The sequence below is a fragment of the Vulpes vulpes genome, chromosome X, assembly GCF_048418805.1.
Source record: "Vulpes vulpes isolate BD-2025 chromosome X, VulVul3, whole genome shotgun sequence".
Lineage (NCBI taxonomy): Eukaryota > Metazoa > Chordata > Mammalia > Carnivora > Canidae > Vulpes > Vulpes vulpes.
Window position 1 is genome coordinate 119,743,400 of NC_132796.1, and position 23,693 is coordinate 119,767,092.

The 23,693-nt window shown below is 46.6% G+C and overlaps 1 protein-coding gene and 1 long non-coding RNA gene across 3 annotated transcripts in view; one reads left to right on the forward strand and one right to left on the reverse strand.

The window, feature by feature from the left end:
* Positions 1–11,382, reverse strand: part of LOC140596087 (synaptonemal complex protein 3-like) — a 38,600-nt gene extending 27,218 nt beyond the window's left edge. For both annotated transcript variants that reach the window (XM_072743477.1, XM_072743478.1), the window contains exons 1-7: positions 10,046–11,382; positions 8,794–8,978; positions 7,959–8,028; positions 7,768–7,802; positions 5,723–5,840; positions 4,811–4,910; positions 3,220–3,318 (exon numbers count right to left, since the gene is read on the reverse strand). In XM_072743477.1, the coding sequence (XP_072599578.1) occupies positions 3,220–3,318; positions 4,811–4,910; positions 5,723–5,840; positions 7,768–7,802; positions 7,959–8,028; positions 8,794–8,923 (552 nt within the window). In that variant the 5' untranslated portion in view covers positions 8,924–8,978; positions 10,046–11,382. The remainder of the gene's footprint in view (positions 1–3,219; positions 3,319–4,810; positions 4,911–5,722; positions 5,841–7,767; positions 7,803–7,958; positions 8,029–8,793; positions 8,979–10,045) is intronic.
* Positions 1,565–8,121, forward strand: LOC140596095 (uncharacterized). The gene is made up of 3 exons (XR_011998128.1): positions 1,565–1,654; positions 7,302–7,556; positions 7,884–8,121. It is a non-coding gene; the product is annotated as an uncharacterized lncRNA (long non-coding RNA).
* Positions 11,383–23,693: the final 12,311 nt, after the last annotated feature.

Below are 23,693 nucleotides of genomic sequence, written 5' to 3' on the forward strand. Positions count from 1 at the left end.
AATATTATTATTATAGAGGCACGACAGTAGTACACTTGGCTCCAAACAATGCGTTAATAGACAGTTAAGGTCAAGGTGGTGGAAAAACAGATAAAGACCGAACCAGAGAGTATTATGCTGAGTGATAGTCAATCGGAGAAGGACAAACATTATATGGTCTCATTGATTTGTGGAATATAAATAATAGTGAAAGGGAATAGAGGGGAAGGGAGAGGAAATGGGTAGGAAATAGCAGAAAGGGAGACAGAACATGGAAGACTCCTAAATCTGGGAAAAGAACTAGAGTTGGTGGAAGGGGAGGAGGACAGGGGGTGGGGGTGACTGGGTGGTGGGAACTGAGGGGGGCACTTGTCGGGATGAGCACTGGGTGTTATTCTGTATGTTGGCAAGTTGAACACCAATAAAAAATAAATTTATTATTACAAAAAATAAAGACGTTTCTTATCCTGGAAAAAAAAGAAAAGACTGACCTTCCCACAGAATGAAAATCCATAAACTTACAACACTCTAAGGAACTGCCTAAACACCAGGGAACCCTGCACTTATAATGACTAATAATCAGTCTAAGAGATTCCATTGGAGGGAATGAAATGATCTGTAACACGGCCTCTTAAGTCATGAAAAACAAACATGGTCTAATCTTTACTGTTCACTTAATGAGTCGCAATCTAGTGCATCCTACGTAAAAGGTACCGTTAGGTGCCGTGGACTAAATTGAAAATGAATGCCTCCTGCACCCCGATTTCTATAGCAGCAATGTCCACAATAGCCAAACTGTGGAAAGAGCCTCAGTGTCCATCGAAAGATGAGTGGATAAATAAGATGTAGTTTATGTATACAATGGAATATTACTCAGCCATTAGAAACGACAAATACCCATCATTTGCTTCGACGTGGAGGGAACTAGAGGGTATTATGCTGAGTGAGATAAGTCAATCGGAGAAGGACAAACATTATATGGTCTCACTAATTTGGGGAATATAAAAAATAGTGAAAGGGAATAAAGGGAAAAAGGAGAGAAAATGAGTGGGAAATATCAGAAAGGGAGACAGAGCATGAGAGACTGCTAACTCTGGGAAACAAACTAGGGGTGGTGGAAGGGGAGGTGGGCGGGGGGTGGGGGTGACTGGGTGATGGGCACTGAGGGGGGCACTTGATGGGATGAGCACTGGGTGTTATTCTATATGTTGGCAAATTGAACACCAATAAAAAATAAATGTATATAAAAATAGAAAATGAATGCACGGTCTCTTCCTCCCTTATTCCAGGGAGAATGAAAAACACGTAAGTTAAAACCCACACAAAAACTTTGTAACTATTAAGGAAATACCCCTTGCCATGACTGTGTGCTGGAAGATAAGATTGACTCTGCGTTAGTTGGCGAAAGAATAGGATTTCAGTAGATAAAGGGAAGAAGGAATTGAAAGTATTCCAGAAACAAGGAAGTAAAGGTGAGTTAGTTCAGAGAGAGCAACCAATCTGGAGGGGTGGGAAGAAAGGAGGAATGTTCACATAAAACCAGGGAGTTCTGTTACTGGGCAGGGACAGACGCTGAATACCTGAGGTTTTGACATGAGAAGCTAATGACAGGTTTTCAGGTGGGAAGATCATGTTGCGGAACTGTAAAGGATGGACTGGAGAAGAGAGCCCTCAGGTAAGCATTTACTCGGAGGAGCAAGGAATGGTGAGATCCCGAACTAGGGCAGTAGCAGTGGGAATTCAAAGAAAGAAACAGTTGCAGAAAGGTTGCAGAGAAAGGTACAGATGCAGAGGTAAATGGCGCACGCGGGCACACAAACACACACGCACACACAGACACACACACACACACACACACACAGCGCCCATAGGCACACCAAGAAAAAAGAAGGGGAATGTGCAGGATTCCATCACTTCCTAAAGAAATCTCTGCCTGAGGAAGAGGTATGTGTCACTGAGAACAATTTGCTGATGTGCAAATATCACACCAGATCATTCTCAATTCACAAACGGTTAGTCTTCCTCTGGCCTTTTCATTATTTATGATATACATTCTCTTACACCTTTCCTTATGATATTTTTAAACTTTTTAAAAATTTTGTTTATTTATTCAAGAGAGACAGAAAGGGAGACACAGAGAGAGAGGCAGAGACACAGGCAAAGGGAGAAGCAGGCTCCACGCAGGAAGCCCAACACGGGACTCGATTCTGGGACTCAAGATCACGCCCCGGGCTGAAGGCAGGCTCTTAACCGCTGAGCCACCCAGGGATCCCTTAAGTCTGTGTATAAAGTCACTATTCCTCTAGTATTCCAAAAGCAAATGTGCCACAAAATACTCACGTAACACATTTGAATATAAAAATCAGGATCCATCAATTACAACTGCCTACTCGTATTTAACAGAAACCATCAATACAAGGAAAAGACACGTAGAAGTGATTCACAGAATTCCTAGTTTCCACTATATGTTTATTGCTGATCTCAAAACTGATGATCGAACCAAAAAATCATGCTCGAAGTGTTAATAAAGTACCAGTATTCTTCACGATACGTGTATTTCTAGGTAAAATTCCCACGTTGCCATTCCCTGTTTTAAACGACTCCCATCTGGTACACTTGGGATATTTTTTTTTTAGTATTTCTGTATTTTTTTCCATTTTACAGTCAAGATCTTTAAATCCTCAAAATTGTGGAAAAAAAGTTCAAGATCTCAATATCACACATAATCTAAGTTACAAAAATAAGAGTTATATGTGTGTTGTAATAAATAGTGTGAAATCAAAGAAAAAAATAAAAAAACGACTCCCATAAAAGTATTAATTAATGCTAAATATAAGAAAATGCATTTCCCAATTATGCTAAATCCAAAGCAGTGAGGTCCTCCTGGAAATTGGTTGAAAATTTAAATATACAACCTAAATGGTTTTCCACAGACTCAGACTCAGAAAGAAACTATCTTCTACTTTTATATACATATTATGGTTTTTTTCAAGATTTGTTCATTTATTTGAGACACGCACAGCACACGTGCAAGGGGGCAGGGGGCCAGAGGGAGAGAAAATTGAAGCGGACTCCCTATTGAGAAGGGAGCCCCAGCGGGGCTCCATCCCACAACCCATGGGATCAGGACCCACGACCTGATCCAAAACCAGGAGTTGGTCGTTCAAGCGACTGAGCCACCCAGGCACCCCTACGTCTTGTGTTTTCTAAGAGCGTTTTGTGTTGCCAAATACCACAGACCTTTAAGAATTCTTTGTATACGTTTCTTAATTTTTCCAGCCTCTGGTTCTGAACAATTCTAGCTTGTTGCAGAATCTTTTGTTGCTCTTGAAACATACCCTAGGAACATTAAAGGAAAAGGTGACAAAATGTGGGTCACATTTAGTATTCAGAGAACATAATTACACATCAGGTTGAAAAGGAATATTCCTTAAATCGATACCTGTCAGCATTTCCTGTTTTAACAACTTTTGCGACCAAGCACCACCCATATACAGAAACAATACACGATGACCCTACCCAGTAGCCATTAAGTGGGAAATTGTCTTCCTCACCGATATTGAAGACATGTATTAATTCTGGACTTCAAAGTCCACAAATGGCCCTTTCAATAATCTGTTTACCACAAGTAGGCAAAGACTCTATACAATAATCCTTCCTAACAGTAGTCACAGAGGAGAGATTCCTTCTTAACAACGTTCAAAACATGTGTTAATTCTTGGTGTTTTCAGGACGCATACAGACTATCCTAGCCTCTCCGTTCATTGACCTGCTCTCCAACGATAATTCTGTCCTCTTCCCTACTTTAGTCACTTACGTAGTCAGACCCGGGACTCCCAATAACTGCAACGTCTACGTAAGATTAATTAGAGCAAAGACTTGCATAGCAGCTCTGTGTCAGGTACTGTTCGTAACCATTTCAAATAGACTTATTACATACGATCTCATTCAACCCTCAAAACAACTCTATGAGGCAGATACTCTTACCAGGCCTCCTTTCCTAGCTGAGGAACCTGAGTGAGACATAATTTGTCCCTGATGTCAAAGTACTGGTCAACCAGGATTGGATTAAAAACACAAAAAAGCAAAAAATGTTCCGAGGCCCAGGCTCCTGACCACTGTGCTATGCTGTTTCTCCACCCTGCCCCGCCCCCGACATTCTACCTTTACCTCCCTGTTTGTTGTTCTCTCCCTTTCTTACTACGGTTCAGAACTCTTTCAGGATTAATATCCCATGATCCAAGGAGTGTTCCTTGTCCCCAGTCCCCATTCTCCTAGTCTCCCTTTTCTTCCTTCTTGGCTTAAATTCCATGGTCAATCGTCATACCTCTGCACTTGCACGTGTGCCTTGCCCCCTTTCCACTCTGTCAATCTGTGTGGCCGTACCCCAACCCTGGAGGATCCAGCTCTCTAGCCACTCTGCCACAACCGTGCAGTGTGGTCTCACTTTAAATTCATGATCACTATGACAGTAATCAAAGCCAGACCCATAATGCTGCTTGGCAATGATATTTCCCTAGTGCATTTGCTGGCCCGCTCTCAGGAAACAATTCCGGGACTTCCTCTTTGCCCCCCGAAGGCAGCGCCTCCTCCACCACTCTAACTCTTAGCTGGTGACCTTCCTGTATCACTAAATAGAAGCCATCCAAATAGAACATTCGGCCTCCCACCACTACTCATCTGGGCTATCTTCTACCCTCCCTTACCCATCTGGGCTCACGGACTCTACATTCTCTCCTGTGTTTTTGCATGACCTCTTGCTACCTGAGACTTTGATATAGTAAAGAAATCAATGGAATAGATAAATTTTAAAGCCAAGGCTGATACCAACAGCTAGTTTTGCTTCCTGTTCCTGGGCTCTCCTCATGTCGGTATCCCACTTCTGAAAGAGAGTCAGAAACTGCTGAGAGTATTTGAAATGAAGATTCTGCCTGTAAAACATGATAACGAGCACCGTCACACTCCACAAAGAGATGACAAAATTAACCATTTTGCAGGAATACCATAACAGCACAGTGTAGTCTCACGGGAAACAGAAAGGGCACACGAACAATTGACTCTTATTACCAACAGTATTGTTCCTAAGCGACCAATACAGAAGCCTTCTCACATGCCTTGACTGTTCAACACTAACGAGGGTTTACCATAAAATCAATTTTCCAAGCAGCTTACTTTTCATTTCTTCTTCCTACAGAACCTCTACGTTCAGATGCGGTAAGTAGATGCAATGAGGATGTTTTATCGAAGATTCCCGAACAGGAATATTTCACTTAAACAGTTCCCCTCTTTGGCACAATAATGATTTTTAAGAAAGAACAGTGAACACAACTTAGCTACAATGCGCAAATTCATTATGATATAAAGTTAACCTTTTCTACGTGATGGAATACAGTTAACTGTCACCGGGATAACGCTGTAAGACGTTTACCCAAGGTTCGGCTAGATTAGGTCTAGAATGACTATGAATTAAAAGAAAACTATATAGGAAGAAAACTCCTACACAAGAGAACTCAATTGTGCTTTGAAAGGGGGGTAGGAAAGGTCACCTTACTGGCTCCTGGAATTAAACCTCAATGCTGATAAGGAGTGAGGTTAAGAGAATTTACCTGCTTAGAAAACAATGCAGCAAAATCTCTTTTCCACTGGAAAACTCAATACAATAGCATCTGCCTTCCGTTATTTGCACCAAGGAATACTAAGAAATGATACAAGCGTCCTTGTGGCTTAAAAACAACCACCTCACCTTTGTTCTTGCTGTATTTTCCAACCCTGATCAATTTTTTCGTTAGTGCTTTTCAGAGAAGCTTTTGCATTTGCTTCAAACATTTTTCTTTTTGCAAGAAGAGCCTGTTTAATGCCACCTGTGTAGAACATAGATACTCATTGAAATTTCAAGCCGAAAATTATTTGGTTTTCATATATACGATTCGATTGAGGTAAATGTTGCCTCCGCAATAAGCAAAGACGCTTCAAATCTGTAATGCAGGTATCGTAAATGTCCGATCAGTATGTCGTATACCTTTGAACTAATGTCATGTTGTGTGTGCCAATGATGCTCCAAAAAAAAAAAAAAAAAGTAAAATAAAATCTATAACACAGGCATCGTTTGAAAAAGCCAGATTTGCTCACTAGTTTCCGTAAAGTCTTTGCAGTACTAGTATCCTGATTCTCATTACTCTAACAGCGGGTTCAGAGATAAGGAAAGGGGGATAATAATCAAAAGACTTTCCATTGTCAAAATGCGTATAAAGAATCTCAAAGACAGACTTTAATGTCCTTGTGAGAAGACAGGTAAAAGGCAAACTTTTCTGAATTTACAAAAATCCTGCAACTCATGGGACATGTTTAGATGGATTACCATTAGGATGCATTATATAAAACATCACAAAAGCATTTTCTTAAAAACGACCCCCAAAAGGAGAAAAATCATTATATCGCACATTAAAGAATCATCTTTCAAGCGATCTAGTGAGTGATGCTTTTAACTGTGCTTAACTAAAAGAGAGCAAGGCTGTGACTGTAAGAACTCTAGCTGGAATAAATGAGTTCAGAAACACTTTTAAAATATTTTCACAGGGAAGCCCTGGTGGTTCAGTGGTTCAGTGCAGCCTTCAGTCCAGGGCCTGATCCTGGAGACCCGGGATCGAGTCCCATGTCGGGCTACCTGCATGGAACCTGCTTCTCCCTCTGCCTGTGTCTCTGCTTCTCTCTCTCTCTCTCTCTCTCTCTCTCTGTGTGTGTGTGTGTCTATCATGAATAAATAAATAAAATCTTTAAAAAAATAATAAATAAAATATTTTCACGGAGCTTTTTCCATAGAACTTTCATCCATAAGTGCTGCATTTCACCGAACCTTAAAACTTCAAATAAAGCTTTGCAAATCGCATGATTTGACTTTTTGGATCTACAATCGATAGTTACTTTTCAGCAGTCATGAAGGATCTGCAGTCTGATAAAACTATTTTACACACCCGGAATCCCTCTACAGTAAGAAGTTTATTAGACAGCTCACAAAGCAAGCCCTTTGTCGCCACCAAATAGAGCAAAGCTATCAAAACATCCTTGCTTGTAAGGGCGATCCTTATCGAAGAGCCACAGATTGACTTGGGACTCTTTGCTAAGTGTCCTGCCCTGTAGTGCAGATGGTGTGACTGACCTCTGACCAAACAAGAAAAAGCTTAGGAGGTTGGATATGACATTTCTCAGCAGCTACGGGAGTTCTCTAGTTTGCACCTATATGGCTTATTAATGAAAAATGATGATAAAGAGGGTGCTTTGTTTTATTTTTTGGTTGGTTTTGTTTGATTGATTGATTTTGGCAGGATTCAGTTTGTGCTGCTACTCCAAAGAACAGAGCACTGGAAAGTTATGGAAAGTAAGTAAATCAAGAAAAATTAAATCCGACACAAAAACCTGATATGCCACCTAATCTGTGCACGCCAAAGGAGGTACGAAGTTCGCTCCGCCACCTAATCTGTGCACGCCAAAGGAGGTAGAAGTTTGCTCCGACCACTCGCTGGCAGAGTACGTTGACGTACGCGTGCATAAAATAATGGCGTCACTCTTACCTCATCTCGGTGAGTACCATTTTTACCTTTCCAGATCAACAACGGAAAAGGTCAGCATAGAAAGTGGCAAAGTTGAATCACACTAAATACTTGTGTAATATCCTACATATGAGAACAAGGCATGAAAATCAGTCTTGCAGGCCACTCATTAACATTTCCACCTGTAAAAGCTGTCGGATCTAAAGCTTTCCTTTTCCCTGCAGACAGCACTTATGCATACCTCCAAGTCCTTGCAGCATCTTCTGTATTTCGTTTCTGTGAAGAAGTTAGAGCAAACGTTACTGAGGAAAGGTAAACCCAGGTCGTATTTGTTTTGGAAACAATGTCTCATTCTAGGATTTTACAGAGAATTACGGGCAGGCAAGCCGAGTTGACTTGATGTGGCAAGGGAAAATACTGTAAACACGTTACCCCACGTCTTCCTCACGCGGTCCGGGAGAAGCCCTCTTTCGCCCATGTTTATCGGCTACTGGATTGTTTCCTGCGTTGAAATAAAAGTGGAGAACATTTTTTTAGTAACACATTTATGTTTTATTGGTGTTCAATTTGCCAACATACAGAACAACACCCAGTGCTCGTCCCGTCAAGTGCACCCCCTCAGAGCCCGCCGCGCAGTCACCCCCAACCCCCGGCCTCCTCCCCTTCCAACACCCCTAGTTCGTTTCCCATAGCAAGGAGTCAGAAACCATTCTTAAGGGAAGGGTGGCCTTTCGATCAGTTTTCGAGGGGGCAATATCGTCACCGTGCGGGCTGCGAGGCCTCTGGCAAACCAACAGCCTTTCAAGGCAGAGCTAGGAAAGGCTGCGTGTCTGTGCAAGGGCAGAGGAAAGGAGATCGGGGCCCAGGACCACACCACGCGGCGGAGAAGGTGTTCCCGGCCTTTGGCGCGCTTAAACGCCAGAGAACAGCCCCCGGCACGAGGGAGGTATTTGGGAAAGAAGGCAAGCAGGGCGCAGGGTGGGGTTGGGGTGGGGGCGCGGGGTGGGGTCGGGGTGGGGGGTGGGGTGGCGGCGCGGCAGAAGAGCTGCGTGCGATCTCCACCTCTGGAATCCTGGTTTGGGACAGGAGGATCCAGTGGGCAACCTGCGGCAGGTGAAACTGCGCTGGCGCGCACACACACGTGCGGGGGGCGCACGCTGGAGGGCCGTACTGTTGACCGGGCGAAGGACTGGGAGGCAGACGCCTGCCCCGCGTGCGGTCATCTCCGAGCGAGCGCTGTGTCCGCAAAGTGTGGGGCAGACAGTACCTTCCGCAGCAGCAGCAGCCTCTGGCCCACTCAGCTCTCCGCTCCCTCCTCTGCCCGAATCACAGGCTGCCACTCTCTGGGGCTCCGCAGGGGCTTTCCTCCCCAGGCGCTTCCTGCCAACCCGAGGCATCCGCACAGGTGTCTGTCCTCCGAGGTGTCTGTGTGTCCTCCGAGTTGTCCCGCACCTTGTGAGCCCGAGCAGGCGACCGACCGAGAAATGGGGACACGGTCAGCGAGCGTCGGCAGGCAGGGGGCCTCTGCACAGACCGGGCTGCGCGTGTCCTCGTGTGTCTGGCCGGGCCGGGAGGGAGCAAGGAGGATGCGGCCGGCGCAGCCCCGCCCCCCCCGCCCCCCCCGCCCCACCCCAAGACGGCGACCCGGGGCACGTCAGCTGCCCCGGGCCATCTGCGTGCCGGGCCCTTCCGCCACACTCTTGCGCCTACGTTGGGCCAGAGGCCGGCCCGGCCCCCGAGGTCCCTCCCCGCAGGGCTGTGCTGGCCTGGAGACCCGACCGTGGCCGGGTCGAAACCCCGCGTCCCCTCGGGATGCACGGGGAATAAGCCGTTCTGCACCCGTCGGCGGACAGTCAGGTGGAGGGGGCTCCTCGACGGGCCATCTGGACCCCCAGGACGAGCCGTGGCCCCGCCCCCGGGGGCCAAGATGTCGGGCCGGGCGGTGTGGCCGGAGGGCCAGGCGCAGACGGCCCCTCCTCACCAGGTGTCACCCTCCCGGGCCATGAGGGCCGTCGCTCCCGCTCCCCGCCCTGCCAGCTCTGCGCTCAGGGGCCTGGTCGTATCCCGTCGGAGCCCCGGAGGACCCCGTGGGGACGTCACCTCAGAGGTCAGCCCCGCCACCCCCGTGGCCGCCCCACGCCCTGGTCCCGGACGTTCCAGGATACCCCCCCCCACGGCCACCCAGTGCCACCGGGTCCGCCTGCCTGCCTGGCGGGGCCTCCCAGGGGGTCGCTACGCCCGACCCCCGGCCCGGCCCCCGTTTGTCTTGACCCTTCCTCTGTCCCGCAGTGCGTATGCCCCAGCGCTAGCCCCAACCCCTCTGTCTTGCCCCTCGGTCCTGCGACCCTCCGTCCCTAGGGCCCCCCCCGCCCCGCCCCACCCCTGTCTCCGTCGGTCCTCCCTGCGTCCCTCGTCCCTCCGTCCCTCCGCCCCACCCCCATCCCCATCGCCTGTGTCTTGCCCCTCCCTCCGCCCCTTCCATCGCCATCGCCATCGCCATCGCCATCGCCATCCCCCACCTCTCTCAGGCCTCCACGCACACAACGACCTCCACAGCACGTCCTCCGCGACGACGCTCCTCTGAGGGCCTCGCGACTGACTGGGAGGAGCCAGTCAGCCTCGCCTGCGCGGGAGCGACGCCGAGCGGCTGGCCCAGTGCGCATGCGCACGCGCACGCGGGAGGCGGGGCCTCGCCAGAGACACGCCCCTCGGGCCCCCTGCCCTCCAGGCGCCGGGGCCTGCGGGCCCTGAGGATCGAGGGTCGAGGTTCGAGGGTCGAGATTCGAGGGTCGAGGGTCGAGATTGGAGGGTCGAGTGTCGAGGGAGGTCGAGGTACGGGGCTCACGTGGCGAGGGCCGAGCGTCTTGGGTCAGGACCCAGGGTGGCGCGTCGAGGGCCGCGGGCCGACGGCCGAGGGCCGAGGGCCGAGGGTCGAGCCCCGGGGCCCAGGCTGCGCGGTTCCGGTTCTGCAGCCCGAGGACGTTTCATCTTCCTGGGAAATCACTAAAGGGTACTGGGTTGTGGAGCAGGTGGCCGCTCAAGCCTCCACCTTGCCGACCTGAGGCGGAAGGCTTTTCGCAGGTCCTCGTCGGGCTCCTGGCGGGGCCCTTTCCACCCAGTGCTTCCGCTTCCCGGAGGAACAGCCGTCTCCCCGAGGGTCCTGTGCAAACGACCCCCTGCGTTGTCTCGGCTCCGCTCTTGGGTTGGCGGTTGGGGGGTTGCCTTTGGTGCTGTTTCGCAGACCCCTGCGCGTGTCCTTCCCTGTGCTGGCCTCCCGCTGGCTTGCCTGGCTAGGAGGGCTGGACTCCTGTCAGCGGCCTGCCTGACGTCGGTGGTTGCGCCGCGTCCTTTTCCACCCAGCGTTGTGCCCTAACAGGGTCTGTGCTATTCCGTGGAGCCCCAGGAGTAGGCCTGGAAGCGGTCCCCTTCCCCCTGGGAGCACACGCCCCCGGGGAACCGCTCCGTGGACGCGGTCCCCTTCCCCTGGGAGCACACGCCCCCGGGGAACCGCTCCTCAATGCCGTCGCCCCATTGCTTCTCCGTCCACATGCCCTTATTTCCACTGCAGCGCCCTGGAGGGCAGCGATGCTACGAAGAATCTCACGTCTGCCGAACGTGCCATTACGCTCTGTGGGGTTTAAATGAGCCCAAGAGAAATACGTAGAGATAAACGAGCCCAAGGCTTCAGAGGACTGGATGACCTGTTCACAGTCCTACCAGCAGTGCACAGTGGTTCCCCTTTCTCCACATCATGCCAACTCCGGTTAGTCCCAGTTGCTTGCTTTAGGCTTTCGTTTTGTTGTTGCCTTGAGTTTCTCTGTTTGAAAACAGGCATCCTACAGAGTGTGAAGTGCTTGCTGCTTGCCGTGCTCACTTTTCATTCCACTGGTGATTAGTCACGTAGACCATCTTTTCAAGTGCCTACGGGTCGGGGCCACGGGTACCCTTTCTCTGCACATATGTCCATTGAGGTGCTTTGCCAATTTTTAATAAGGTATTTTTCTTTTTCGGGTGCGTGCTGGTCTGTCTTTCTTTCTTTCTTTCTTTCTTTCTTTCTTTCTTTCTGTCTTTCTTTCTGTCTTTCTTTCTTTCTTTCTCTTTTTCTTTCTTTCTTTCTTTCTTTCTTTCTTTCTTTTCTTCTTTCTTTCTTTCTTTCTTTCTCTCTTTCTTTCTTTCCTTCTTTCTTTCTTTCTCTGTCTCTTTCTTTCTTTCTTTCTTTCTTTCATTCTTTCTTTCTTTCTTCTTTCTTTTTTCCTCTGCACCACGGGTGAGTTGTAGGACCTCCTTACCGGTTCAGGATTTTAATCCCTTACCTGATCGGTCATTTGCAATGATCTTTATCCATTCCTCAGGTTGCCTGCCTGGCCTGTTGATAATGTCCGTTGATGCGCAAAGCGTCTAAACTGTGACGTTTCCGATTTACCCAGGTGATTCCTGGCCTCCTGGGCCTTTTAAGATGAAGCTGCCTGTACTCCAAGGTCAAAAATGTTTCCTCAAAATTGACTTAAGGCCTTATTTTGTATCTTTTAGTCTTTGCTCACGTGAAATTGGTTTTTGTGCTTCCTGTCCGGTCGTCATCTAATTGCTTCTGCTCCCCCCCCCCCAGGGAAAAAAATCACCATACCGTCCCCATTTTTCTGAAGGGTGCACACTTTCGCCACTATCAGCTGTGCCCAGTCACATGTCAAGGTTTGCTATGTCCCCGATTCTGGTTCTCTGTCCCGTCCCACCACTCATTTCGTTTATCCTGTGCCAAAAGCCACAGCCTGTGGTAGAATGAACACTCCTAAGTCGGGGCCGCCTGGGCGGCTCAGCGGTTTAGCACCCCCTCAGCCCGGGGCCTCATCCTGGAGACCCAGGATGGAGTCCCACGTAGGGCTCCCTGCCTGGAGCCTGGTTCTCCAACTCCGCCTGTGTCTCTGCCTCGCTTTCTCTCTGCAACTCTCAGGAAGAAATAAATAAATAAATAATCTCTAAAGAGTAAAAACAAATATTCTAAGTCAGGCCGAACTCTGAGTCCTCCGGTATTAACGTTACACTCTGATGACTCAGATCCTTCCGTGATTCCTGACAGCCTCCACACGAGGGTCGACCCTACATACGAGGATCCTTAGCACCTCGTCTCCTTTGACTTCCCCTTTATCCTCCCCATCCTGAGCTTCTTGCCACTCCCCGAAGCACACCCTGGCTGTTGCCTGCCACTGCACCCTTGAATGAGCTCAACCAACCTCTCTGCCGAGACCCTTGGCTGTCACTCCTTCCTTTGCCTGTTGCTGTGACTTGTGCCACCTCACTCCTCTCACTGCACTGTAATCCAGTCCTCTGTGTGCTAAGAGGACCGTATTCCTGTGCCTGGCATTGACCGTGCAGGAAGCCTGTATCATTCTGCCAAGCAGATTTAGAACTCACCATTCGTATTGGACACTGTTTGCCCATGAATACAGACAACATTTCAGCGAGCTATGCGGTCCTGGCCTGAAGGGATACATACCCGTGACTCATTGGATGATCTTAATATCCCTCTGGAAGGTGAATTGGTGCAAGGCCCGTGTATAAGTTAAGAGGACCATGGTCAGAGACTACAGATGCTTACCCAAGTTTGCAGAGCCACACAGTGGAGCAAGGGCCAGACCTTCGGTACTTTTTTTTAAAATAATAAATTTATTTTTTATTGGTGTTCCATTTGCCAACATAGAGAATAGCACCCAGTGCTCATCCCATCTGATGCCCCCCTCACTGCCCGTCACCCATTCACCCCCACCCCCCACCCTCATCCCCTTCCACCACCCCTTTGCCCACCCCTGGCCCTCCCCTCTTCACTGCTTTGTGTCCCTTTGCTGCTCTGGGGCTACAGCACATCTTCAGCTATAAGCCATGGTCTCTAGTAGTGCCTGCCTATCCCAGTACTGCAGAAAATGGTTTGAAGGTTGTCACTGTGGAGGTGGAAGTCCTTTACAAAGTTCTTGTTTTCCATGTAAATTTCAAAACATGTCAATCGAGAAAGGTGCTGTCTTTGGAATTTTGGAGTGCACCTAAGCGTTATGAAATGACAAACCCATTGAAGAGTTCACGGAGACCAAACAAGATGACGGGAAGAAGGGTCTGTCCCCGGTAGAGAAAACGCCAGTAGCTCAACAACGACTCCTGGGTTCCAAATTGAGACAAAAGCCACATTTAAGGAGAGAGGGACGAGAAGAGAGGAGATCCGGGCTGCCCGAACTGTAGTAGCAGCCCTGGATTATGTATTCCTGCCATGTGTTACCTGGAATAAACAAAGCCCCTGTTTGAGCCACTATTCAACATGCAGGAAGATGCAATTCACGGTGACAGAGCAGGGCATACCACAAATTAATTTTTGCCCAGCTTGTGTCAGGGGTGGTAGACTATTACCCTAACACGTAAACCCAAACGTGTACAGGGACTCAAATGGTTTATCTCAATTCGTTTATCTATTACTCTTGGCACATTACTGGGAAAGTGACTGGGTCCTCCTGGCAGGCACTATCCATGCACTTCCACAGGGATCCCGGCTGTCAGAAAGTCTGCCACATCCAACATGGGGCTTCCACGGGAGCCCCGGACGTGGCCCCATTAGCAGTTTGCTAGAAGGGGCAAAGAGCACAGAGGTGTACAAGGTGCCAGGTGTTTACAAGTTAGGCCTGGCAGTGGCACGCATCATTTCCGCTTGCCGTCCCATTGCCTAGATCTCAGGCACATGGTCACGCGTGACAGCAAGGAAAGCTGGGCAATGCTGCCTAGATGGGGCCCAGGAAAAAGAGGAGAGCAAGGATTTAGGTGGCGACCGGGAGGTCCCTGCAACTTGTGCCTTTCTGAAAATAATACAAAACTTGACTATGTTGGGTTTTCTTAAAGGGAAACTCACAAAAATGCTCAAAGCCTGAACTGACAGTCCAGCATGCCATTAAACGGGGCTGTCCCCCTCGGGGACTGTGAGACACTGAGCTGACATCTTGACCTCTCTCTCGAAGCCTTGATCACTTTCGTACTATCTTAAAGGTATACCGACAGTATTTGTCTCGTGATATTTTCGATGCCGCTACGTGAAATAATGCATAAAAACTCGTACGGGCCCTCAGTAATATCCAGGAACCAGTCAAATATTAGTAAATATTAGTAGCAGTATAGCAGCATTACTGTTTCTGGTTCATTCTATCGTAATGGTGACCGGTGTTTCGTGTTTATTGTATTGCCATTATTGTCGCCACTTTGTGAGCCACTGGCACACAATTTCCTGAATATCAAACATTGAATGCAAGCTGGTGCCTGCTACATATTTCAAAGCATAAAAGCTAACATTTTCATCATCAGGATTAACTGTAACATTTCATTAACAAATGTGGATTTGGGACGGGAAATACATATTTCAAGTACATGAATAAATTAGGGTGTGTCAGATATCACAAGGGCATATTTACTCTTTTTAAATTTATTTTTTCATGAGATAAGGAGAGACCGAGAGAGCAGCTGCCATGCACGGAGCCCGATGTGGGACTTGATTTCGGGACTCCAGGATCCCACCCTGGGCCAAAGTCAGGCACTAAACCGCTGAGCCACCCAGGGATCCCACATTCTTACTGTTAAAGGCAGCATTTCTTCCAAAGAAGTCAGAGAAGATGATGACGGATGTGTGGATAAATTTGAACAAAAATGCATGCAGTCTGGTTGACCCTTCTTATCTCCTTTTTTTTCCTTCCACTCTCTCTGTTTTCCTTTGGCCTCCATAACTGCATAGTGTCCCGTTATCTCCTTTCATTCTGGCAACTTATTACCATTGCTAGCTCCTTCTCTTCAGATGAGCCTTCGCATGATGATGTTCCTCAGGACTTTGTTTTACTTGATTCTTATCTCAATCAATATACTTTCCCTATACTTTTCCACCTATGTGCATGATTTCAATGGCCATTTACATCAGAGCTTCTCAAAGGGTGGTGCATGGGATCACCGGTATATCAGAATCCCTGAAAGGAGAGTGTTAAAGTCCAGATTCCTTAGATCTGTCCTAAGCCTGCCCAATCAACCATGTGGGCGTGCTAGGAATCTGCATTTTAAGTAAATTCTCCAGGTTGTTCTCACACTTGGAACCACTGCATTAGTCAAGAAGGACCTGACTGTCACAAACAGTGGCAGCTCAATATCTCCATCTGGTGGCTTCATAAAACCACTGTCTTTGTTTTGCAAATGCCCACCAAGGATGTGAGGAATATATTAAAAATCTGAAAATCAGGAAAGAAATTGGAACAAGGGACTTTAGTGGAGCATCTGCTCCATGACTAACCAAGAAGAGTTATGACACCTTTTGAGTTATAACAGCTTTTGACTTTTCTAACACCGACCGTGAACTTGTCTGTTTTACACTTGTAGGGAGAAATCAAATTGATACATCTCAGAGGTCTTCCGACTATAGAAAAACACAGGTATTGGATGACTCCTGTCTATAGATCGTATCAGCACGTTTTGATTTCTTACGGCAGTGCCAAGAGGATTTCAGGAATTTTGAAGTTATCCTTCCAGAGGTTAGCTCATAAGTTGGACACGCTAGTCACAGCATACACAAAACGCCTAAATGTGAGAGCAAAAAACTATAAAACTCTTAAAATAAAAGGTAGCAGTAAACCTCCATGAATTTGGATTTCTTAAACATTAGACCAAAAGCAACAAAAGAAAAGAAATGGGAAAATTGACGTTCACCAAACTGAAAACAAGTTTTTGCATTAAAAGACACTATCTTTGGGCACCTGGGTGGCTCAATCAGTTAGCATCTGCCTTTGGCTCGGGTTGTGGTCCTAGAGTCCTGGGATTGAGCACCGCATCGGGCTCCCTGCTCAGCAGAGAGCCTGCTTCCTCTCCTGCTCCTCCTGCTTCTGTTCTCTGTCTCTCTCTTTCTCTCTCCCTCTCTCTCTCTCTATCTTTTTGTCTCTGTCGCTGTCTCTCTCTCTCTCTTCTCTGTCTCTGTCTCTCGCTGTCTCTCTCAAGTAAATTAGTAAAATCTTTAAAAGAACAAAAAATAAAAGACACTATAAAGAGAGAGAGAAAGATATCCTAAAGATGGGAGAAAATATTGTCAAATCATATGTCTTTTTAAAAACGATTTTATTTATTTATTCATGAGAATACACAGAGAGGAGAGAGAGAGGCAGAGACACAGGCAGAGGGAGAAGCAGGTTCCATGCAGGGAGCCGGATGTGGGACTTGATCCCTGGTCTCCAGGATCACGCCCTCGGCTGAAGTTGGCGCTAACCTGCTCAGTAACCCGGGCTGCCCATATGAGTTTTAAAAAAGTATTATATGTATTTATTCAAGAGAGTCAAGGAGAGAAAGAGGGAGGCGGAGACACAGGCAGAGGGTGAAGCAGGCTCCATGCAGGGATCTTGACATGGGACTCGATCCCAGGACCCCAGGATCACGCCCTGGGCCAAAGGCAGGCACCAAACCGCTGAGCCACCCAGGGTTCCCCCTGCAAATCATATGTCTAGAGAGAGTCTAGCAACCAGAGTATAGAAAGAACCCTTAAACTCCAACCAAATTTAAAAACAAATAAGGATGGAAAGAGATCTGAGTACATATTTCCCGAGGGAAGATAAACAAATGGCCAAAAGTCACATGGTAATATGCTCAATATTATTAGTCACTGGGAATTGCAAACCAAAGCCTAACAATAGCTGTTAATGCCCCTAGAATGTCTAACATTAAGGGGAAAGAGTTGGTCTTTCAGAAAGCATCTCTGATTTGAAAAGATTGGCCATGGGTGCTTCCCACTATTTTCCCACCCCTAAAACTACATAGGCTACATACATGGAGGCTCTTGGTATGCCTCTTCCTCTCCTCTTCACCAAGAACCTTTCGAAAGCCTTCATTCAGGCGGCACACAGTTCTATGAAAACTCCAGCTTGCCCTGCTCTCCTGGATTGCACATAAAACGAGAGGCCTTTGTCTGGCTCTGGAATCTGGGATCCAGGGCTGTGCTGGGTCTGTCTGGAACCAGTGTGAGGGCTGATTTGGGGCATCACTTGCCAAATCAGCACTCGGTGACATCGAGTCAGTGGTTTGAATTCGGCCATAATGGAACTACTTACAACATGGAAATAGGAAAACCCTGGAGCTCGGAACTGCAATCTCCCCTCCCGAAAGCCTGTTTCCAGCACATCACACTGCCCAGGACTGGCCACAGAAGAATTGCCTGGAGCTCCTTAACAGGAAACAAGAGCTATGTCACAGGGCACCTCTGCCCCCTAATGTAGATGACTATGAGAGTGGAAGTGTGCGCTGTGTGCCCTTCTGAGAGGAGCCCTACCTCTGGGCATAGCCTTCATTGGCAGTGTGGTTGCAGCAGTACAAGCTGAGCGCACATCCCAAATGTGAGAGGCTCTATCTCATCTCTATCTCCCTATTGTCCTCCATCAGGGACATTTTTGGGGACTCGCCTCTCTTCTCAGGAACCACTGGTGTCCTGAAAACAAGGTCAGTACACAGTTGTCCAAGGGTACACTGAGGGTCATTTGGTCTTGTTGCAACCCGAGTTTCCAGTTAAGGCAAATGGACCTCTTACATCCAGGGCCTTTGTCCTGACACGTCTTCTCCTCTTGGGTCATTTTTAATTGACTGAGAGTCCTTGAATCCCACCCACACAAACACACATGGCCTCATGTGTCTTGGCACGTTGAAAGGAGGTCCTTAATGGAACCTGGATCCTCAGCGTGTGTGTGTGAAGTGAAGACAGAAGCTGTTATCTTTCCACTTTATTTCTTCCATAACCCATTTTACAAAAACTCCCCTGCCCTCAATGCCTTTTCTGAGACCATCAGATATTGTCTTCAATGTTTCATTCATTCATTCACTCACAAACTCATTCATTCATTCACTGGATTGGTCAGGGTGTAATTGACTGAGACCACGATCAACGCTCGGCATCTGAGGAGGTATTAGTACTTCCTCGTTTCCAGAGCAAGTGAACATCAGGAAGACCTTTTCTGATGACATTCTGGTTTCCATGACAACTGGGGTAAGCCATTCTTTTATGGAGACAGAAGAAACATTTAACAAGGATATTTACAGACTGGAGAGATGGAGTACATGTAGAAACATTGGACTAGTCAGTGTCTGCTATCAATGTGTGAGTCGTGTGTGTGTTTGTGTGTTGCCAGAGTGTGGTTTTCAGTTGGACTTTAAGAGCTCTAATCCCTCCTGTTTTATCAGAGGGGATGGCAGCTTCTCTTGGGGCTGGGGAGCTTAGGTGACTGAATAACTCTGTCACACCAGGGCCCCTTTCTGCTGTCCTAAGGTGACACCATTGCCCGAGGGCATTGTTACCTGACTTCTTGAAAGCAGATATCCCCAAATATTCCTCATCATGTACCTCTGCTTGATGAGTGTCCCATGAACCCTTAAAGATGTAAGTCGACTCACTTGCACTGACTGAAAATCCAGTTATTATGTGTGTGAAATGGGAGAGCATTAGAAGTCGGCAAATAAGGTAAATGGGTAGGATTGGAAGATCTAATGTGACTCTGTGTAGCCTAGGGGAGGATATTGTGCTCACTCTGAGTAGCCGACACACACATGATCTAAGAAACATCTCTAACAGACAAAGTCGGAGCCCACGCTCTGAGGTCTCCTCTTCAGACGTCATGGCTTCTCAGAACCACCCTATCCTCCATTGGGTTCTCTGGAACTACAAGTGCCCACTCTTCCTGTCATGACACTCTTGTGTCGTTGCTCAATTGTTCTTTTTTTTTTCTTTTTTGTTCTCAAATAACTCAAGCTATCTTTCACAGAACTAGGAAGAGAGTGTTGCCTAAAAGTCATGCTGGTCTTCCCTCTTTGCTTTTAAAGCTGTTCTTTTCCCACTGGGTTCTAGAAGTTTAACCATGATGAGCCTAGACCTGTGTGTGTGTGTGTGTGTGTGTGAATGTTAGAGAGAGAAGAGGAGAGGGAGAGCAGGCAGAGGGAGGGAATATATTATACTTACAAGTTGGCATATCAATACACCATCTGATATTTTTCTTTATTTTGGAACATTGTTGCCTATTGTTCCTTCACACATTCAGCAGCCCTTCCCTCTTCTTGGACTGCAGTACAATATATCTTCTGTGGTTAAATATATACATTTTAATAATGAACATTTCCTTTGATCCATACAAAATGTACCTCAAAGACATTTCCAATGTATTTGCATTGCTTTCTATGCAATGGTTGGTACTGTTTTGCTTGCCTGCTTTTTGTTCACTTACATCCAGGATTTCATTTCATATCACCTTAGAATCTTTGCAAAGTAAGGTGTTGGTGCCTATGTACACATAAATGTGTCCTCCGTGTAATGTTTTAAAACATTTGAGAAATGATGTCTACCCTCACCACCCACTTCTGTCCTTTTCCTTCCACTCTTGCCAATGCAACAGTGCCATGACATTTCTGTTCATCATTCTGGACTCTTCTCTTGCATTGACATGTCTTTTGTATCCAAAGATGAAGTAGACACCGTTGCTCTCATGTGAATGTGTGCCTAACGGAAAGCGTAATATTTGCACTTCATTGGTCTCTAGATATGTTTTCTTTGGGGGGGGGGAATGAATTTTTGTCCACTGTCAGCACATGAAGGTCTGCATCAGTCCTTGTGTTGGATGCATAACATGCCCTTGTTGGCTTAGATTATCGGTTTTAGTCTATTCCCATGGGTAGCAAGCACCTGGCAGACATCCAATGCCGTTATGACAAGCTACGATGCAGTGAGTTGTCTTGTGAATTAGGCCACCTTTTTCTCCTTGTGCCCGACACAGGGAAATTAATAGGTTCTGAAATACACACTTTGTCCACTCACATGGATATCAGTAATTATGGAAGTCTCGCCTGCAGGAAAGACCAGGATGCCCTTGACTTTTTCAGTCCTAAGGCTGTGCATGATTTCATGACTGTTAGAGAGGGAAGTGGAGGTCTCCCTGTGGCAGGTAACAGTGACTGTAGGGGTAACAGAGAATCTCTGGAAGAAAATTGGCCTGCTTGATGGGAGAAACCACCTGAGTTTGCTAAAGGAATGGGACAGAAGTCACTCTAGTCTTAAAATAAGGCCCCGAGGCGAACCCTGATGTTTGTGTAGTCCTTTGCACAAGCACTCATGCTTTTGCTCCTCTGGGTAGCTCTAGTGCTCTTGATGGTGTGTGCCTGCAAGCATAGTTGCTATGGTTCCTTCTTTCTTAAGGGAAAATGGGGGGCAGAGTTTGGCAATTTGAACGTGTAGGTGCTCTTAGGATTGTAGTTGATCATTTGTAGGTGAGAAGCAAGCCTAGTTTTGTCAGTTCTTTGATAGAATTGAGGGTGGTTCACGAGTTTTCAGTCTGCACTACTTGCCATTGAAATATTTATACAAAAATGGTCCACATTTCCAAGTAGGTGTGACCTCTATGAGTTTATGAAACTAGTGAGCAACATAAGGGAAAGGTCTGAAGATGCAATTCCCACTCAGTTGCTCTACAAATGGAATGTGGTTAAAAACTTTGACATGTGGAAAGTTCATGCTGGATTCATGGGGCGGTGGAAAGGCGTAACAGTAGGCAAGAACGTGTTTTCTCTCTAAGTGAAATTACATGAAATGTGCCTTTATTGCCGAAAGGGGAAACTGCTAACTCGTCTATTCATGGAAATACATGTTGTGGGGACAGTTTAAGGTCACAAAGCCTACAGCTTTAAAGAAGCTCCAAGGTGTGCCTCGGAGGCTCAGTCGGTAGGGGACACCACTCTTGATTTCAGCTCAGTTTATCATATCAGGGTCATGAGATCGAACCCCGTGTGGGGCTCTGCACTGGGCATGGAGCCTACTTAAGATTCCGTCTCCCTCTACCTATGGCCCTCCTTCCTCCTCCCTCTCAGAATGAAAAACACAGAAAAAAACAGTCCAATAAATAAGCAATGAATTTAGGGAAGGGATGAAAGGGTGTTGGGTTAAAGATGAGAGAAGTTCTGCCTCTGGGGGGTGGAGGGGTTCGGGAGTTCTATCAACGACAGTGCCCTTGTTTTGACAGAACACGTTCAGAGGGTTGTGTTCGTTTTTGTTTGGAAGTGATCACAGCCCTCAATGGGGAAAGGAGTTAAGCAACAAAGCTTCCAAATTCATTCTTCCAAAAGTCATTGCCATTGACTGGAGAAATAAATATTCGTTGACACCACGTTCTCTCATTCCTTAGCCAAGGGGCAAAGGGACTAGAGTTAACAGCAGGACTTCAAAATTGAAGCTGGTTCATCTGAGGGTTCTATTTCTTGATGGTCTGGAATTGACCCTGAAGTTACAAATTGTGGAGTTGTTACTTCTACGATTCCCCTTCTGTTTTATTCTATTCATTTTTACTGGGCAGGCATGTTTGGTATGACTGTAAACTAGAATTGTGGATACATGTTCAGATCCAAGCCCTCCAGGATTGGGGGTCACTTTAATAGTTACTTCAGTGTCATCCAAGGTTCTATTTTTAATACTTGTTCCTGGTGTGCAGAAGAGGATCAACATTTACATATAATTCCCTCTCTCTGTCCCTCTTTCTTTCCAACTGCCACGTGTCTGTCTACACACCCACCTGGATGCACCCTTAGAGGGATAGAAGAAAGCTGTGCTCCTGTTAGGATGAAAAAATAAGGAAATCATCTGCAACATTATGTGCCAACCCTTAAATGGAAGATGTTTGGACAGTGGGCCAAAGCATCTGTTGAGTAGGCCATGGAGGATTTTATATTTCCCTTAAAAACCCTTTCCTTCTGACTGCGTCTCTCAAGGATGCATTGTTTTGGTAACCGGACAAAATGATTGGAATTGATATTTTGGTTGTCCGCTGCAAGTTACTCCATTAAAGTGCTTCGTAGTTGAACAGATGTACACAAACGTGGATGGGAGAGAATAGTCAAATAGGTGCTATGGTTTTTAAAGCCCTTTCTAATATCTTATAGAAAATAGGTTTAAACAGAATTTAAAAGTGCGAGACTCATATATTTGCAGTTCGCATTCCTTCTGGGTGATCAGTTTACTGATCCTTAACGGTTTTCCTACTTTATAATCTTAAACAGCATTTTAGAATCTCTGTGTGTATTTCCAAGATAAGGAACTGAGGGAAGCTTGAAAGAAGCCCTGCCCTGGAAGCAACAACATTTGCATGCATGTGTAGAGCAGAAAGCATGGATTCCATGCATCAATATCAGATATCTTGCATCTCTAACCTCATCACTCTGAATCTGTGTATGTACCTGTGAGTGTGTGTGTTTCTTGGGGGTCTGTTTGGAGCTCAGGTGACTCAGGCACTCCTGTTCTGTGTGAGAGACTGGCAGGTCATGCTGCAGGGAGACTGCAGTTGGTTGAGTTACCTGTTTTTCCTTCTCTTCTCTGTTCCGTGTCCTCACCCGACACCCGTGATCTAAGAGCCAGTACACTGAGTTCTGTAAAGCAGAGGACACAATACCTGCATGATCATACATTCTGGCAAGAAAAGGTTTGTGCAGGCTGGGCCCAAAGTCTGAGTCATCATACGTTGCATATTGTAGCCAGGAGTATGTGTGAACAATGTCCGGCATACACGCATTTTTTTTAGGGAAATAATCTGTTGTAAATCAAAGCGTACCATTTGAAACCGATACTGGATGAACTAAAATCTGTAAGCGAACTGTGATACATAATTGAACAGTATATGTGGAAAAGTAGAACCCATTAACAGGTATTTCCTGATGGGTCGGAAGGGGGATTGAGAGAACAACTGCATTTTCTGCATGACACACATCTAAAAGATTGAAATGTATTTAAATTAAGTTTTTAAATGTCAGGGAAACCGCATTGCAAAAACTGATTCACAAAATTGATACAAAAAATCAGATTCTTACGAAACAGTGATACCATACTGCTCTTGAGTGAAGAAATACAGTCCTAGGCAATATGTGCATGCGTGTGTATATGGTGCATTGGGACGTGCACTGAACCCTCATACCATCATGTTGACAGCAAGCATCTATAATGTATTGCCCCCCGTGTACACCCCTCGGCATGGTTTTTCTCTTCACAATTTTACTTCAGAAACACCAACACACACTTACAAAATAGACACCGTTTTTGTTGCACACACACAAACACACACACACCCAAACGCTGCTACTATTAAATCTTTGCATTTAAGATGGACAAAA